This window comes from Theropithecus gelada, chromosome 10, assembly GCF_003255815.1.
Source record: "Theropithecus gelada isolate Dixy chromosome 10, Tgel_1.0, whole genome shotgun sequence".
Classification (NCBI taxonomy): domain Eukaryota; kingdom Metazoa; phylum Chordata; class Mammalia; order Primates; family Cercopithecidae; genus Theropithecus; species Theropithecus gelada.
Window position 1 is genome coordinate 20,154,654 of NC_037678.1, and position 18,481 is coordinate 20,173,134.

Sequence of the window (18,481 nt, forward strand, 5' to 3'; positions counted from 1 at the left end):
TGCTGTGGGCCAATGGCCGGGGCTTTATTACGGCGGGTGGGCTACCAGCCACCTGCCATCCAGCTTCAGCACTGCCACAGGCTACATGGGCCGCTCCTGGGGCTGGTGTGCAGAGCTGGCCTGTCCCCGGCCAGGTGACAGTCTCTTCCTCAGCCTGACCAAGGCCTTGATGGGGTTCTGGGTGCAGGTATCCAAGTGGGTCACACCCTCCAGCAAGGACTTGCTGGGCTGGCTGCAGGGCTGCCGAGGTGGGGATGCGCAGGGCTGCTGCCGAGGTGGGGATGCGCAGGGCTGCTGCCGAGGTGGGGATGCGCAGGGCTGCTGCCGAGGTGGGGATGTGCAGGGCTGGCCCAGCAGGGTCCTGCCCGTCTTGCTGCCAGGAAGGTGCTGTCTGCCCAAGGGCCTGAAGGAAAACCAGATCCAAGATCCCCTGTGAGTGCGGGGGATGCTCCACCCACCTGCCCCACCTCCGGTAAAGCCTCACTCACCCTGGGGATGTGCTCTGGGCCTGGACTGGCTGTGTTGCTCCCTGGGTTCCCTTGCTAGAAGGGGACCAGAGCCGGTCCTGCGGGATCAGCTACAAAAAAGAAAAAGCCAGTCTTAGAAGGGTTCAGGAGTCCCCTCCCCACTGTACAGAGAGGGTGTCGGAGCCAGGGATGGGGAGGGAAGGGCCAGGCGCATATCTACGGGCCCTTCCACCTAGGGGCGCGGCCTAGGAAGCCTTCCAGGGCCTACAAGCTGCAGAGCCTCAGGCAGGCAGCAATTAAGGGGAGGTTTCTTTCTGACATGGCTTTTTTTTTTTTTTTTTTTTTTTTTTTTGTAGAAACAGGGTCTCATATCATCCAGGCTGGTCTCAAACTCCTGGGTTCGAGTGATCTGCCTGCCTCTCAAATTGTTGGGATTACAGGCATGAGCTGCCACGCCCAACCCCTGACAAGGCTTCTTGTTGCACCTGAAGGCATGAATGGCTATAGAGGGGATATGGGACTGGAAGGCACTGGATCCGTAACATCCTCACGCCTTCTGGAAATGTGAAAAATGTTTCACAAAAGCACAGCCTAAGGCCTCATGTGATGAGGTGGGCTCTCCACAAGTTCCCCGGGCAGAGTCTGAAGACCTCTGCTGGGCAGAGGCTTCCTCCTGGTCTCCAAGGGCCCGCCCTCTCAGGCCCACCTTGAGGCCACCCTGCTGGGCCACTTCCCGGATTTTGGACAGCATTGATTGGAGCCGCCCGTTCTCCTCCTGTAGGACCTGGATGCGGATGTCGTTGGCCTGCACTTGCCTCTCCATGTGATCTGTGACGTTGCCAGAGTCTGTGGGACATGTTATCTGGGATTCCACGCTGCTGGATCTGCCTCCTGTGCCCAATGGGACAGGACCTTAGAAGGGAGGCACACCAGCTTGGGTGGGTGGCCCGGCAGGCGCAAGGGAGCTGTGTAGTGCACCAGGCCTCCCAGCTCATCTTCCTTCTCCAGAGGCCTTATTCCCCCTTCCCTCTCCCCTCACCTGCTGGGAAGATGACCATATTATAAAATCTGAGAGCTGGGTGGGACCTAGGGCTCTCAAAAGACTTAGCAAGGCCGGGCGCGGTGGCTCATGCCTGTTATCCCAGCATTTTGGGAGGCCGAGGTGGGTGGATCACGAGGTCAAGAGATCGAGACCATCCTGGCCAACATGGTGAACGCCCGTTTCTACTAAAAAATACAAACATTAGCTGGGGTGTGGTGGCAGGCGCCTGTAGTCCCAGCTACACAGGAGGCTGAGGCAGGAGAATCACTTGAACCCAGGAGGCGGAGGTTGCAGTGAGCTGAGATTGCGCCACTGCACTCCAGCCTGGCGACAGAGACTCCATCTCAAAAAAAAAAAAAAAAAAGACTTAGCAAATAAGCAGGAGAGGAGAGTGAATCTCTCTGACAAGGCCCCCTGTTTTGGACAGGCTAGAGCCAAAGTGAGCTGTCCAAGGTCACCCGGCCAGCTCAAGCGTGGGAATGGCAAGGCTGCGCTTCCCCTGCTTTTGTGATGGATGCTTCCTTCTGGCTCCATGAGCCTGGGGGAATTGCTGCCCCTTCTGGTTCAGTTTCCTGCTTTGTAAAAAGGGGCTATGACCTGCCTCACAGGGTGGTTGAGAAGGGGACAGAAGGGCCTGGATGATGTCTCACGAGCAGCTAACTGCAGATCTTCCTGCCAGCTCTGCAAATGGATTTGCCCCAGCGCTTTAGGGGTCTGGAGAGGCTGGGAGAATCCAGGTCACCTGATATCCAATCCTGTGCCAAGACGGGTACCTAGCACTCCTGTGCCATGGGGTCCAGGACAGTGGGCAGCTGAGGGCTGTGTCCTTGGGACTAGTCCCATGGTGTGGTTTGGGGACCCATTCCAAGAACCAAGAAGGGGGACACAGAGAAGTCAAGCAAGAATTAGCATGTGATGTGGTAAAAAGCATGGTCTGTGGGGACAACCAGACCTGTGTCTGGGTTTGGCTGCTGTGGCTAGAGGCAGTCACATCACCGTTGGGCTTTCACATCCCTCTCTATGCAGAGTGGATGAGGCATGAAGCGCTTGCGTGCTGTGGTGGGTCCACAGGGGCTGCGCTGCTGGCCGCCCGGCTTTCCACCATTGCTGCACGCTAGGGAATTGCAGTCCCCAGTGTCCTGGCCACATGAGCCCTCAGCTGCCGGCCCTGAGCCCCAGCATGCCCTTGGCACCATCCCCAGTCCCCTACCATGGATCTGGATCTGGGTCTCGGTGGGCTGGTGCAGGTCTGGGAAGGCCACCAGCAGCCGCTCCCGCTCCCTCAGCTCCACCAGCTCCCGCTCTAGCTCCAGGATGGTTAGCCGCAGGTCCATAGTCGCCTGCTCCAGGCCTTGCTTCTCCCTCTGCAGGCTCTGCAGCAGCTCCTGGGGCAGGGGGAGGCTCAGGCCTGGCTCCTGAATGAGCCACATGGCACTAAGCGCCCCTGGGGCACCGTCCCTACCCCGAGACAAGACACGGGACAGGCCTGCAGGCACTCAGTTGGCCAGAGACTTCTCTAGCAAAAAGGAAGACCCCCACTCTCACCTGCTGGGCCCTGAGCTGGCATTGCCCCTGCTCCCGCTCGCTCTGCAGCTGCTCCTCCACGTGGGCCCGCTGGGCCTCAGCCTCATCCAGGCTGCCCCGCAGCTCCTCACGTTCCTGGTCCAGGCTGTCCAGCTGCTTTAGCAGGGCTCGCTGCTTGGCCTGCAGAGACTAAGCAGGAACAGACAAGCAGGGAGGCTGTGAGACCCACAGGGCTAGGCCCAGCCATGTGGAACTAAGAAGGCTATAGCATCTACTACCCCCCCGCTGCTACCCCCCTGGGGCGTGTGTCTGTGTCTAGGGAACGTTGGTCACACACATGGAAGGGCAGGGGTTGGGGGAAGCTGGCAGCAGGCAGATGCACACCAGACCTGCTCAAGGGCAGGACCCCAGCTTGAAGACCCTGGCCCTTGGAACGTTGTTGGCTGACTCTGGGGGTCTCACCCCCACTTCCTTCCAGTCACACGGAGACCGCACTTGGAGAGGAATTCTGGGAACTAAGTTTTTCTTCTCCTTGGGTCTCCAGTGTCACATCATCCCATGTCACTGAAGCCCACATTTCCTAACACCCACTGAATGGAAAGCAGGAAGAACTAATGCTAGACTGCTCAGAGTCCTGGCTCCATCTCTCACTAGCTATGTGGCCTTGGGCAACTTCCTTAACCTCAATAAGGCTCAGTTTCCTCATTCGTAAAATGGGGGTGACAATAGTATCTACCTCCTGTTGCTGTAGCGAGGAGTAAGCATCAGAGTCTGTGGCTCCTGAAGCCTGGGTCACAGCAGACACCTGATACATGGTGGCTGTGACAGTTTACAAGGCAGAGAACAGCACCCACTTGGGGTAGAAAGGCTTCCCCTACCCTGGGCCCATGTCTGACCCTGGGAACTCTCAACTGAACTCCTGGCTCCTTGCTGAGCTTTTGAGGGTGGACCCAGCCAGGACAGCCCCCAGACCTGCCCCTTTCACTGGGCAACACATCACCTACTCCCTCAACCACACTTCTGAGGATTCCTGTGAGGCTCCATTGCCCAGAGCACAGCTGTGGGCCCTGGCTCACCCTCTGCCCACCCTATCCTTCCCCTGGCTGATGGGCTAATTGCCTGTCACAGGCATCCAGCTCAAAGGCCACCTCCTCCTAGAAGCCATTCTGGATTCCCATGGCAGATGTGGCCATCCCTCCCTGCACCCCTTAGCCATCTGGCAGGAGAGTGTGGCACACCTGTTCATCTTTGCTTGTAGGGCACTCCTCCAGACTGAGGCCTCACTGGGCAGTATCTGTCCCTGGATCACTGTTCCCCCAGTGCCCGGCTCAGGGCAGACTCTCTGTAAAGGTGAGTCAACCCCCACACCTGGAGGTATCTCAGGGAGCAGGTACCCAATACAGATGAGCCCCCATTCCCTGACAGTGGAGCCCTCTTTCCCTGCAGCCTACATTGCAGGTGCCCAGGCTGGCAAGGGCCCCGGCCTCACCTCCTGGTGGCGGACCATGCTGTCAACACGGGCTTTCTCCTTATCCAGCTCCGTGCTGGCCCAGCAGATCTGCTGGCCAGCGCCCTCCAGCCGACCCACCAACAGCTGCACCTGCTCCTCCAGCTGCTGCACCTGCCTCTCTGCTGCCGCCCTGCGCTCGCTTTCCTCCTGCAGCTGCTGGGCCTTTGTCTCTGCAGCATTGAGTGGACGTGGGATGGTAGGACAGGGGAGCGCTGTACTACCTCAGACCCAGGACAGGTGCTCACATCCCATCTCTGGGCCTCAGAGTCCTCAGGAACAAAATGGGGCTCTAGACCCTGCCTGAGGTGGGTTTGGAAAATAGAAGGTGCTTTCTGGGTAGGAGGCGGCACCCCAGTTTGGTCATCGCCCAACAGTGTGGTTGGTCAGGCCCACCCTCCTGTGGCTGGTACCCTTCGTCTTCGCTCTGGATGCTCAGGGGACAGAGATGGACGATGCTTGTCCAGCCACACCCCTGGCTTGAGATGTGGCATCGGGGCCTATGACAGGGTTCCTTACCCATAGCCTGCGTGGACTCCTGCTGCTGTTTCAGTTCTCTCTCCAGGGTGGCCATCTTTGTCTTTAGGTCACTTGTTTCTATGGCAGCCAAGAAAGAGGCCCTTCAGAGGGTCCCATGGAGCTGGCCGGCGGCCTTCATGCCCAGTGTGCCCCATGGAGTGGAGGCAGCCCATTGCCTGCAGAGAGGCCGCCTGTGGTTATGGGAGGAGCTCTGGGGAGGTTGGTGGAGGCGGCTGGGCCCTTGTCCACCCTGCTTCTCATGTGCTGGCTGCCATGTGTCTACACCTCTCTGGGCCTTGATGTCGTCCATGGAGGCAACTGTGAGGCTCAGAAAGGGCAAATCCCTCCGGCCTCCCGTCAGTGAGCACTGACCAACTTCTGGTGCCAGGAACTACGTCTCCAATGGCTTTTGCCAAAACCAGAGAGGCTGCTCTGCTTGGCTGGAAGTGCCAGGGGAATAACTCTCTGGAAGTAGCCCTCAATGACTGACAGCGCAAGTGGATACATACCTCGGCTCCCTCCCTGACTGAGAGATGAGTCTGGGCAAGTGTCCTAGCCCAGTTCCCAGCCCCAGCGGGACTGCGATCACAGTGTCACCACCGGACGAACACACCCTTCCTTGCTGCCCTCCCTTCCCTGCCTCTTGCCTGTGTCCCAGCCTGGGTTCTTCCACACAAACCACTTGCCCTGGAAGTCCTGTCTCACAAACATCCATGCAAAGGCTGTGGCAGAGACCCTGGCACCAGGTGTCTGGCCTCTGGGGCACAGACCTGTGAGCAGCTGCTGTTTGTCACGCTCCCACTCGGACAGGCACTGCTCATCCTCCTCTGCCTGTCGCCGCCGCGCCCCCTGCTCCTGTTTCAGCGCCTGCTCCAGCTTGCCCGCCTGCTTCCTCAGGCCATCCTTCTGCCCCTCGGCCTCCTCCAGCTGGGCCCTGAGGGCCTCCACGTGCTTACTGAGGCGCTTCAGGTCTTTCCTTTGCTCTGCTGCCCAGCGGCCCACTGTAGCAGCCGGCAGTGGCCTGAGCCCCATGCTGTCCTGTACCAGTTGCTGGAACTGGCCTAAGGATGAAGGCAAGTTCTGGCTCTGACACAGGCTGATGACCGCCTTGCCCACCTTCTGCAGGCTTCCCTGGACGCTGGCGCATGCGTCACAGGGCACCAGGGCCGTCTCAATGGTCTGGGAGTAGACACTCCTGGTGTTCCTGGAGGTCGTGGCTGGGAACTGCAGGGAGGCTTTGACAGGGATGCTCTCTGGCTCTTGGCAGGTCTGGGGCAAGCCTGGCACTGGGGAGGAGGGCTTGATGAACTTGGCAGGCAGACATTCAGGGCTCCTGGCTGGCTCGCCCTTGGTGGGCTTGGAGGTGGGAGTCTCTCTTTGGTTTGCCCCTTTCTGTGTTCAGAAAAAGACAAGGGAAAGCAGGTGAGGGAGAAAGTAGAGAGGGAGGTGACTGGTTCTCTGGGGATGTTCTGTGACAGTGTGACAGCCTTGCCTGACACGCAGACCCTCAGATGTTCTCTGACACCGACGTGAATAAGAGAGAACTTTCTCCCTTTTTTACTCTGACTCAAGTTACCACACCCAGGTCTCCTCTCTGCGGCCCACACCCCGAGCTCCAGCCTTGATCTGATTGTACGCATGGTGTTGAGTGATGGTGACATCACAGCTGCTGGTTACTGGGCTCTTGATCAGTGGACATGCCTGCTCTTGTGTCACCATAACCACTCTCAGTTTTGGTTTCCTCCCCATCACGGTGACAGTGGTCCTTCCCCAGCGGGTGGTTGTGTAGATTATGGGATAGCCCATAACAAACGGGGCTCACATGATCTCCATTGTACAGATGAAGAAACTGAGGTTTGGAGTAGGCAAGATTTTTCCAAAGTCCCACAGGGATGTTAGAGCCAGGGAGCAAGGCATGACCCCCAAGGCCTGTGTTCTTAACCGCCACACTGTGTGGGGCTTGACTGGGAGGGTGGTGGGAGCCAGTGAAGGCGGTGGTGCACACAGTAGTAGGCTAGGAAGCCAGAGCTGGGGCAAGCTGTGAAGGCCACCACAGTGGGGAGACAGAGGCTGGGACCCACCTGGGGGAGTGGCTGCTGGTGGAGCGTGCCTAGCTTCAGCAGGCTATCCCAGAAGCGCCGCACCGTGAGCCCCACAGACATGCAGGGCCCCGTAGCCCGTGCAGGGGGCATCATCTGCTCGGAGCCAAGGTTCTCCAAGTAGCTCATGCAGCTTTGAAGCAGCAGCAGGAGCCTGTGGGCAGAGATGCCAGGTTGCTGGGGCCCAGGCTGGTGCCAACACACCCTCAGACCATACAACTGCAGCTCTGGCTCTGCGGAACTGGCCCAGACATCAAGGGCTTGGAGAGTCTCAGAATATGCTCTGCTGGGCCAGCTTCAAACCTAACCCAGGAAGCCCTCCCTGGCCACAACCTCAGCTTGGGAGCCTCTTCTGCATCTCCTGGGTGGGACTTCTGCCTGGCTCTTCTCCACTGGACCAGGGAGCTCTGTGAAGCCAGGCCTGGCCTTGCCTCAGTTGTATCCTGAGTCCTTGAAAAGTTCTGGGTGCCTTACATTCATTCAGTGGCCCAGAGCCTCCACCTGACAGATGACAGAGCTGAGACCCAGAAAGGGGAAGAGCCTGCCCACAGCCACAGGTTGATGTGCCGGGCGTGGCAGTGGGTACCTGTAATCCCAGCTACTTGGGAGGCTGAAGCAGGAGAATCTCTTGAACCCAGGAGGTAGAGGTTGCAGTGAGCTGAGATCACACCACTGCACTCCAAGAAGAGCGAAACTCCGGAAAAAAAAAAAAAAAAAAAAGGCATGCACCAACACACCCAGCTAATTTTTAAAATATTTTTGTACAGATGGGGTCTCCTTATGTTGCCTAGGCTGGTGTTGAACTCTCAAATGATTCTCCCATTAACCTCCCAAAATGCTGGGATTACAAGTGTCGGCCACCGTGCCTGGCACACCATCTTAACTTTATTTTTATTTTCACTTTTTTTTTTGAGAAACAGTCTTACTCCATTACCAAGGCTGGAGTGCATTGCCGTGATCTTGGCTCACTGCAACCTCTGCCTCCCAGATTTAAGTGATTCTCATGCCTCAGCCTCCTGAGTAGCTGGAAATACAGGAACGCACCACCACACCCAGCTAATTTTTGTATTTTTACTAGAGACACGGTTTCACTATGTTGGCCAGGCTGGTCTTGAACTCCTGACCTCAAGTAATGCACCCGCCGTGGCCTCCCAAAGTGCTGAGATTACAGGCAAGAGCCACCATGCCCGGTCAACCATGTTAACTTTAATGATAGCTTAGAAGTGATGGGGCTGCAGGAGAATCCACGAGGCTCTTCTCAGCGGGTCAGGATTTGGAAAAATACATCCCGTCTCTGGCCTTGTGATATGTAGAGGGAACAGCACAACCCACAGGACAACAGGAAAGAGAGGCCGGGATGGAAACTCTGAGAAGCAACTATGGGGTCCCCGACACAGAAACCCTGAGGAGGCAGCTGGGAGCAGCTGAGAGACCGTGGTCACAGATGTGGTGCCACAGAGACCAACGGAGTGGAAATCAACTGCCTGAGGTGGACAGGCTAGGAGCCTAACACGGGATAGCACAGCACACAACACAAGACAAACGATAAAAGGTAAGACTACTTTGAAAGTCCTGAGCTGATGTGGCCCCGACAGGTACTCAATGGTGACTGTTGTTCCAACATCACCCCCGCCTCTGGAGGGGCTTCTGTAGCTGCCACTGGTTTCAGGGGCAGGTGCCGGCATCCTGAGATGACCAGGCTTGGTCAAGGCCCTCACCTGTCGATGACCAGCTCCAGCAGCACAACATGGGACAGCTGCGTGAACTCGGGGTCACCCGGAACATGGTCATAGTGCTCCAGCAGGGCCACCATGTCGAGGTCACAGGCCATGCGGTCAGGGAACTTCCAGGAGGGGAAGCGCACAGGCCCGGCGCGGGAGAAGACGTCTACGATGGCACCCTGCAGGTCGGTGAGGTCTGTGCGCAGGCTGTCCATGCAGGCCTGGCTGCCCAGCAGGTGCGCCATCCTCACAGCTCCTGGGGTGAGCACAGAAGAGCCCTGCCAGCCAGATTCACGTGGCTGCTGCTAGAGGAAACTCCCTGAAACCCTCATCTGCCCAGGGGCTACTAGGCCAGAAGTTCACCCCAGACCCCGGGGAGAAGTCTGTTTCCCAGCCCCAGGTGACAAGGCCTTTTGGACCTGGTTCTGGGTGGCCTCAACAGCCTCTCAGTCCCACTACCCTGAGCACATACTGCAGAGTCCATCACTCCACAAGTCCTTCCTAAGGACTTACATACGTCGGGTCCCCTGCTCAAGGCTGGGTGGATACAGCTATGAACAAGAACATGCCTCTCATCCTTTCCTCCCAGAGTGAACCCTTGAACAGGGCACACACAACTGAGAGTTACAGCTACAGCGTGATGGGAAGTGTTGGGCCACACCAGGCCACTGTCATATCCTGCCTAGACCACTGCAGCAGGTTCCAGCTGGGTCACAGGGCAGGCCTCCAGAGATTTCCGCTCCAGAGATTTGGACCAAACTCTACTGGACCATGTCATACTGGCCACAATGCCTCAGTACTCCCTGTGGCCTATGGAAGAAAAGCCACCTCTGGACACATCCCTCGCTTCGCCTCTCTCTAGTCACCTCCCCTCTACCTCATAGTCTTCCCTCCTACCACCATGAGCTACCAGTAGCAGCTCATGCACACGAGGCACTTGTTTCTAAATCCTCGCCCATCTGTCCTCTCTGTCAGAATCATGCTTCCCTGTCCAATTCCCATCACATGGCTAACTCCTCTCATCCTTCAGGGTTCCTGGATATCACCTCCTCCAAGAAGGCTTCCCTAAGTACCCTCCATGCTGGCTTAGATACTCCCTCTGGGCTTCCCCCATCTCAGCTCTGATTGCTGTCTGCTGGAACGGCCTTCTCTCCAAGCCATCTTAGCCCCTGTGGTGTCCCCAGTGTGGCCAGCTGGGGACCTGGCCCACTGTAGATGCTCACTGGCAAATAATGACTGAGTGATTGAATGGAGAAAAGAAAAAGAATTGCAAAGAAAATTTAAAATGCACTTGACTTCTAAAGTGCAAGAGAGGAAAATGTGAAAACTTGCATTGAGACCTATTGTCATCACTCTGGTGATAGGGAACCCATTATATATATGTACGTTTTTTGTTTTTTGTTTTTGTGTTTTTGTTTTGTTTTGTTTTGTTTTTTGTTTTTTTTTTTTTTGAGACGGAGTCTTGCTCTGTCGCCCAGGCTGGAGTGCAGTGGCCAGATCTCAGCTCACTGCAAGCTCCGCCTCCCGGGTTCCCGCTATTCTCCTGCCTCAGCCTCCCGAGCAGCTGGGACCACAGGCGCCGCCACCTCGCCCGGCTAATTTTTTGTGTTTTTTTTAGTAGAGACGGGGTTTCGCCGTGTTAGCCAGGATGGTCTCGATCTCCTGACCTTGTGATCCGCCCGTCTCGGCCTCCCAAAGTGCTGGGATTACAGGCTTGAGCCACCGCGCCCGGCCTGTTTTTGTTTTTTGAGATGGCGTCTAGCACTGTCGCCCAGGCTGGAGTACAGTGGCGTGATCTGAGCTCACTGCAGTCTCTGCCTCCCGGGTTCAAGCGATTATCCTGCCTCAACCTCCCGAGTAGCTGGGATTACACATGCCCGCCACCATGCCTGGCTAATTTTTGTAGTTTTAGTAGAGACAGGGTTTCTCCATGTTGGCCAGGATGGTCTTCTGACCTCAAGTGATTCACCCACCTTGGCCTCCAAAAGTGCTGGGATTACAGGCGTGAGGCACCACACTCAATCCCATCATATATATAAAACAATTTTTGTTTTTACTGAGGCATAATAGATGTCCATAGTTTCAAGGTACCTAGTTTCAGAATTACTTAATACATATATAATTTGTAAAGATCAAATCAGTGTACTTTGAATATCCATCACCTTAAATTTGTCTTTCCTTTTTTCCTTTTGTTTTGTTTTTTGAGACATGGCCTCTGTCACCCAGGCTGGAGCGCAGTGGAGCCCTCACAGCTCACTGTAGTTTCAACCTCCTGGACTTAAGTGATTCTCCTGCCTCAGCCTTCCAAGTAGCTGGGACTACAGGTATGTGCCACTATACCTAGCTAATTATTTATTATTTTTGGGGGGTAACATCTTGAACTGGCAATTTAAAAATTTTTTTGTAAAGATGGGATCTCACTGTGTTGCCCAGGCTGGTCTCAAACTCCTGGGTTCAAGCAGTCCTCTCTGAAAGGCTTGGCCTCTCACAGTGCTGGGGTTATAGGTGAGAACCACCACACCCAGCCTGTCTTTTTTTCATGCTAAGAAACATTTGAGGCCAGGCACAATGGCTCACATCTGTAATCCCAGCACTTTGGGAGGTCGAGGCAGATCACCTGAAGTCAGGAGTTGAAGCCTGGCCAACATAGTGAAACCCCATCTCTACAACAATACGAAAATTAGCTGGGCATGATGGCGGGTACCTGTAATCCCAGATACTTGGGAGGATGAGACAGGAGAACTGCTTGAACCCAGAGGTGGAGGCTGCAGTGAGCCGAGATCGCGCCATTGCCCTCCTGCCTGGGTGACAGGGCGAGACTCTGTCTTACAAAAAAAAAAAAAGAGAAACATTCTATTTATTTTCTTCTAGCCATTTTGAAATGTACAATAGATCAGTATAAACTAGTCACCCTACTGATCCATTGAACACTAGGACTGCTGCTACGTTTTTATGCAGAGAATCCCAGTCCTGCCCCTTCCTGGCCTCAGAGAAGTCACCGAGGCCCAGTTGTAAGATGGGGACATTGTCTCCAAGCAGGCCAGGTTGTTGTGAAGGCGTTAAAGGGATCATGAGTAAGGTGCTTGGTCCAATGCAAGGCACCAGTAAAAGTTCTCAACCAATATTAACTATTTTTATTATGAATAATATTATTAGCAGTAACCACAGTGAAGTCCATCCTTGTCTTGTGTGGGTGCCTGGCTCCCATTCTTCCCCAGTTCCCCTGCGGCCCACACAGAATGCTTCTGGTCCATCTTCTGCCACCTGTGGACATCTGAAAGTGGTGATCTGAACATTCTGTGACCCTTGACTCAGAAAGTGGAGAAGCGAGACACTGCCCGGGTCCCTCCTGTGGCTTGTCACCCTCCAGCAGGGCTGGGGTGTGAGTTGGCAGCTTGTTTCAGATCCAGCATTCTGCTGGGAGTCAGGCAGCTATGCGGATGCTGAGCTCCAGCTCCTCTCCACCTGCCAGCAGGGGCCCCTTGTCCTTGGTGAATTTCTCAGTGCAGGAAGTACCTCCTTGCACTAGCCCCTCCCTGAAGCAGGGGCTGCTTGGGCAGCATTTAGGCCATGGCCCCTTCTGCCTCCAGCAAGTCCAGGCCTGGCTGAAAAACTGTTCTCCCAAACCTGACCTCCCCATCAACCTCCCTCATCTCAGAAAATGACATCCCACTGAGTGCACCTGGCTTGGCCCTAGCCTAGGCATTTCCTGAGTTCCCTCTTTCCTCTACCCCCATGTCCCAGGACCCAGTGCTGCAGATCCTACATCCAGACCACACTGGGAACCCAGCATTTCTCTCCATCGACACTGCTCCTACCCCATCATCTCCCGAGACACTGCCAGAGCTTCCCTGAGGGATCAGCCACTTCTCTTCTGCCCTGTACCACCTGGTCCCTCTTGGTTGTACATGGCAACCAGAGTGATTGTTTAATAAGGCAACCTACCCCTGCTTGGAGCCTTTTCCTCTCTTTCTAAAGCACCAAGACTGGAATGCTTCCTGGGGCTCCTGCCCTGTGTGGCCTGCCCCAGCTTCAGTGTCTCCCCACCCAGAACGCGCCCCTCCCCAAACTTCTTCTAGATAAGACACCTCCCTCAGGCCCCCCCGCCAAACATCCTCTCCTCAGGAAAACTCCCCAGGGCCCCAGGTCGGGCGAGGTTCCCTGTCACACATTCTCAGAGCATCCTGTTCTTTTTCTTCCCAGCACACACCACCGCCAGAATGGAATCATTATTTGCGAAGTTATTTGTGGTTGGCAGCCTGTCTCCCTGTGAGCGTGTGGTATGACCTGGTCACCTGGGCTGAGAGGACTCAGGGCCAGCCTGTGCCCACAGGTGCTGGGAAGCTCAGAGGCACTCAGGGGAAGGGTGGTGGACTTTTCAACCTCCCAGAGGACGGGGCCCTCTCCTTACCTCTGTGCAGGTGCCTGCCCGTGGAGCTGGAGTGACTGAGTGTCTAGTTCTCAGATGAGCCTGTGGGCTCCAGGGCTCTGGGTCAGAGGCTCATCCACGTGCCCGGCTTCCTGTCTCCAATGCAGGGTTGGCCCTGAGTAGCTCTTCAGACCCTGGGAAGGGATGACAGGGACAGTGAGTGAAAGCACAGTCAGGCAGGGCTTTCTGGGAGCAGGGTGGAAGGCTATCCAGGAAGGAGAAGGGGTTCCAGGCTGGAGGAAGGAGGTGAGAGAAGGGGCAGGTGGGCTGCCTGCCTCCAGCCTGAGCAGAGGGCACTCTTCAATAGTGCTGGTTCGACTGAAGAACTACTGTGTGCCACTTCCCTGAATCTGCCTCATTTCTACAGAGGAGGAAACTAAGGCTCTGAAAAGTTAGGGAGCTTGCCCGAGGTCTCTCAAGAAGCTGAGATTCTGAGTCCACCATCTCTGCTCTGTCCTCAGGCCATGCTACTTCTAGAGCAGCAGTGTCTAAAAGAAATATAATACAAGCCACACATGGGATTTTAGGTTTTTCTACTAGCCACTGATGGGGTACAGGAAATGCTACCCCAAGATATGGCACCTTAGAAATGCAAAAAACTGCAGAAGCAGGATGGCCACTCTCATCTTCCCCTCATCCTTCTTCTCTGAAGCAGGCCGCCAGGAAGGTCAGTCTGTGACCTCTCCCCTCCTTCTCCCCTGAAGACCCTCATGTGACAGGTGTCCTGCCCTATACCCAGATGGGGAGAAATGTCACACAGGAACACCAAGAAGAATCTGAGCAAACAGGCCTTGCTAAATCCACGCCCTCCCTCATTTATTACTATTAGATCATACTTTTTTTTTTTTTTAAGATGGAGTCTTGCTCTGTCACCCAGGCTGGAGTGCAGTGGCGCAATCTCAGCTCACCACAACCTCCGCCTCTTGGGTTCAAGCAATTCTCCTGTCTCAGCCTCCTGAATAACTGGGACTACAGGTGCACGCCACCATGCCCGGCTAATTTTTGTATTATTATTATTTTGAGACAGAGTCTCGCTTTGTCGGCCAGGCTGGAGTGCAGTGGCATGATCTTGGCTCACTACAACCTCTGCCTCCTGGGCTCAAGCAGTTCTCCTGCCTCAGCCTTCCAAGTAGCTGGGATTACAGGGGTGTGCCACCACGCCTGGCTAAATTTTGTATTTTTAGTAGAGATGGGGTTTCACCATGTTGGCCAGGTTGGTCTTGAACTCCCGACCTCGTAATCCACCCACCTTGGCCTCCCAAAGTGCTGGGATTAGGCGTGAGCCACCATGCCCAGCCTTTCATTATTTTTTATTATTATTTTTTTGAAACAGAGTCTCGCTCTGTTGCCCAGGCTGGAGTACAGTGGCGTGATCTTGGCTCACCACAACCTCCACCTCCTGGGTTCAAGTGATTCTCCTGCCTCAGCCTCCTGAGTAGCTGGGACTACAGGCACGTGCCACCACAGCTGGCAAATTTTTGTATTTTTAGTAGAGATGGGGTTTCACTACGTTGGCCAGGCTAGTCTCAAACTCCTGACCTCATGATCCGCCTGCCTCAGCCTCCCAAAATGCTGGGATTACAGGTGTGAGCCACCGCACCCGGCCACTTTTTGTATTTTTAGTAGAGACGGTGTTTCACCATATTGGTCAGGCTGGTCTCCAACTCCTGACCTCCGGTGATCCACCCTCCTTGGCCTCCCAAAGTGCTGTGTTTACAGGTGTGAACTACCGTGCCCCTCTAGATCATACCTTTTGGTCCACCAATCATAATTCTGCACACTGTCCATAAAAACAGATCTCCTTGTTTCTTTGGGTTTTCATTTCTGAAGGTTTCCACGTCAGGGAAAACTTTTATAAAATACATTTGTATGCTTTTCTCTTGTTAATCTGTTTTTAAAATTTTACTTCATTTATTTATTTTTTAGAGACAGGGTCTCACTCTGTCGCTCAGGCTGGAGTACAGTCGTGCTATCATAGCTTACTGTAACCTCGAACTCCTGGGCCCAAGTGATCCTCCCACCTCAGCCTCCTGAGTAGGTAGGACTACAGGTGGGTGCCACCACACCTGGTTAATTTTTTTATTTTTTGTAAAGACAGAGACTTACTATGTTGCCCAGGCTGGTCCTGGCTTCTTGGCCTCTGGCCTTGTCCTCTCAAAATGCTGGGATTATAGGTGTGAGCCACTTTAATCTGTCTTTTATTAAACTTGCAATGAGTGAGGAAAAGATATTACTTTTTCTCCCCTACACATTAAAAAGAGTAAAAAAAGTCAATTTTAATAGCATATTTTATTTAACCCAATATACCCAAAACATTACCATTTCAACATACCAATATAAAATTATTAAGATTTTTAACATTTTTATGGTATTAAGTCTCAAAATCTAATGCCTGTTTGACAACACATAGCCATTTGAACCATAAATCATTTCAAATGTTCAAAAGCCGTATCGGCTGGTAGGTACTGTACTGGATGGTGCAGAGGGTCGGATGCTGTGTGTGCATTCCGTAAATGAGGACTGAGTATTTATTCCATGCCAGGCACTATGGCAAGACCAGGAACACATCAGGACACACGGAGCCCTGTCCTCCAGGAACTACCAACTATATCTGAGGGTCTCTGCAAGGGGTAAGCTTGTGTGTGCCAGTTTCACCCATGGGATATCACCCAAGTGATACGTGTCTGCCCCATGACATTCACAATACACATGCCCACATCCCACACTCCTGTTGTCTTGGCAGCTGCCTCTCATGAACTACTGCTGCCCAAGAGATTTTATGTCTCCAAGGAGGGAGGCAGAAACAAAGGCAAAATAACACATGGAAGTATTCTGGGTTTCCTTCCTGAAAAGAGCATGAAGGAAATAAAGCAATCAAGAAGTCCCAACCTGGGAGGAAGTGTATTCAGGTGGCAAAGCACCTGGAATTCATAAGTGTGCTTGTGAAGGCACCAGGAAACACTGATCTGTTCATCTTCAAATAACTACAGCTGCCCTATGGGGCAATTTTGGATATCAACTCCCACTAGATCCTGGTTCAGTTAAGCAGCAGCAAATGCCCAAGTTCAGGAAAATCCAAGATGACCTTATGTTGCTTCTTCTGAAAATTCAAGTCATGCAGATACAAGCATGGTTTAAGAAGTACTTACGTAGGCCGGGCGCGGTGGCTCAAGCCTGTAATCCCAGCACTTTGGGAGGCCGAGACGGGCGGATCACGAGGTCAGGAGATTGAGACCATCCTGGCTAACACGGTGAAACCCTGTCTACTAAGAAATACAAAAAAACTAGCCGGGCGAGGTGGCGGGCGCCTGTAGTCCCAGCTACTCGGGAGGCTGAGGCCGGAGAATGGCGTGAACCTGGGAGGCGGAGCTTGCAGTGAGCTGAGATCCGGCCACTGCACTCCAGCCTGGGTAACAGAGCAAGACTCCGTCTCAAAAAAAAAAAAAAAAGAAGTACTTACGTGCGGCCGGGTGTGGTGGCTCACGCCTGTAATCCCAGCACTCTGGGAGGCCAAGGCGGGTGGATCATGAGGTCAGGAGATCGAGACCATCCTGGCTAACACAGTGAAACCCCGTCTCTACTAAAAAATACAAAAAATTAGCCGGGCATAGTGGCAGGCGCCTGTAGTCCCAGCTACTCGGGAGGCTGAGGCAGGAGAATGGCGTGAACCCAGGAGGCGGAGCTTGCAGTGAGCCGAGATTGTGCCACTGCACTCCAGCACTCCAGCCTGGGCGACAGAGCAAGACTCCGTCTCAAAAAAAAAAAAAAAAGAAAGAAAGAAAAAAAAGAAGTACTTACATGCATGTCAAGTGAAAAAGCACTTGACATGAGCTCTCTGTAATTCCTCACTCTTGAGTGGAACCCTCAGTCTGAGGCTGCCAGCCCTGCACTGTACCCAGGAACACATAGGTGACTGCACTAATTGAACCCTTAGGAAGGAGCAGCAGCTATCTCTGCCTCTCCTCAATTTCCTGGGGCTCAAGGCGGACTTTTGACTCCCAGAGAAGAGCAGGAGCCTTTCCTACACTTCCGTTCAACATTCCAGCGCCTTCTCTAAGACCTAGTACCCTAACCTACTGGTAAAAATGACGCCTACTTCCCAGCCAGGGTGACTGCTGAGATTCAGTCACCACCACGAAAACATGGGAAACTCTAAAACCAGCTATGTGGCAGATGCCAGTCTCAAACATGAGATTGTTAATTGCCTGGATCCCTGGGGACGCTGAAGGGACTGAGGACAAAAGAATAACTAACTGCACTAGTAGAGGAATAAGACTGGCTTGAGCTTGCATTCCCACTCTACCAACTCCAAACTTCACTGTCCTCATTTGTAAATAGGGTGCTATAAGGAATAAATGACGTAATACATGAAGTGTTGGGCACAGGATCCAGCTCATAGTAAATGACCAATACATCCTAGCTATCATTATTCTACATTAATAACAACCATGACACACAGCTACGATGTGTGCGGGGGAGGGGGAAGACTTGCGAGAGCAACCCTTCCTATCACTCCCTCATTTCACAGGTGAGGAAACTGAAAGCCAGGCAAGGTTCCCAGCCAGCTCCGGGCTTTCCGGAGTTGAGGAGGGGAGGAGGGGGGGATCTCAGGAGAGGGAGAGAAAGCCAGCAGGATTCGAGGTAGGCCTCTGGGGAGCGAGCTGCATAGCTTGCAGGGGCGCACCTGTGAGAGTGAGGGGTGAAGCCTAAAGCAGCAGCCCTGAGTGATGGCTCATGCGTGTAACCCCAGCACTTTGGGAGGCCAGGTGGGAGGATTGCTTGACTCCATGAGTTTGAGACCAGCCTGGGCAACATAGGGAGACGTCCTCCCACGTCCCTACAAAAAAAATTTTAAAACTGGCCGGGTTGGCCGGGCGCGGTGGCTCAAGCCTGTAATCCCAGCACTTTGGGAGGCCGAGATGGGCGGATCACGAGGTCAGGAGATCGAGACCATCCTGGCTAACACGGTGAAACCCCGTCTCTACTAAGAAATACAAAAAATAGCCGGGCGAGGTGGCAACGCCTGTAGTCCCAGCTACTCGGGATGCTGAGGCCGGAGAATGGCGTGAACCCGGGAGGCGGAGCTTGCAGTGAGCTGAGATCCGGCCACTGCACTCCAGCCTGGGCGACAGCGCGAGACTCCGTCTCAAAAAAAAAAAAAAAAAAAAACTGG

General features: G+C 54.1%; 1 protein-coding gene across 1 annotated transcript in view; it reads right to left on the reverse strand.

Annotated features, from left to right (window-relative positions):
* The window catches only part of CCDC157 (coiled-coil domain containing 157), a 19,768-nt gene continuing 1,287 nt past the window's right edge, over nt 1–18,481 (reverse strand). The window contains exons 2-12 of the mRNA XM_025398275.1: nt 13,291–13,442; nt 8,877–9,181; nt 7,141–7,312; nt 5,830–6,451; nt 5,060–5,137; nt 4,523–4,713; nt 3,055–3,222; nt 2,720–2,894; nt 1,174–1,358; nt 489–577; nt 1–403 (exon numbers count right to left, since the gene is read on the reverse strand). Coding sequence (XP_025254060.1) covers nt 82–403; nt 489–577; nt 1,174–1,358; nt 2,720–2,894; nt 3,055–3,222; nt 4,523–4,713; nt 5,060–5,137; nt 5,830–6,451; nt 7,141–7,312; nt 8,877–9,124 — 2,250 coding nt within the window. The 5' untranslated portion in view covers nt 9,125–9,181; nt 13,291–13,442 and the 3' untranslated portion in view covers nt 1–81. The remainder of the gene's footprint in view (nt 404–488; nt 578–1,173; nt 1,359–2,719; nt 2,895–3,054; nt 3,223–4,522; nt 4,714–5,059; nt 5,138–5,829; nt 6,452–7,140; nt 7,313–8,876; nt 9,182–13,290; nt 13,443–18,481) is intronic.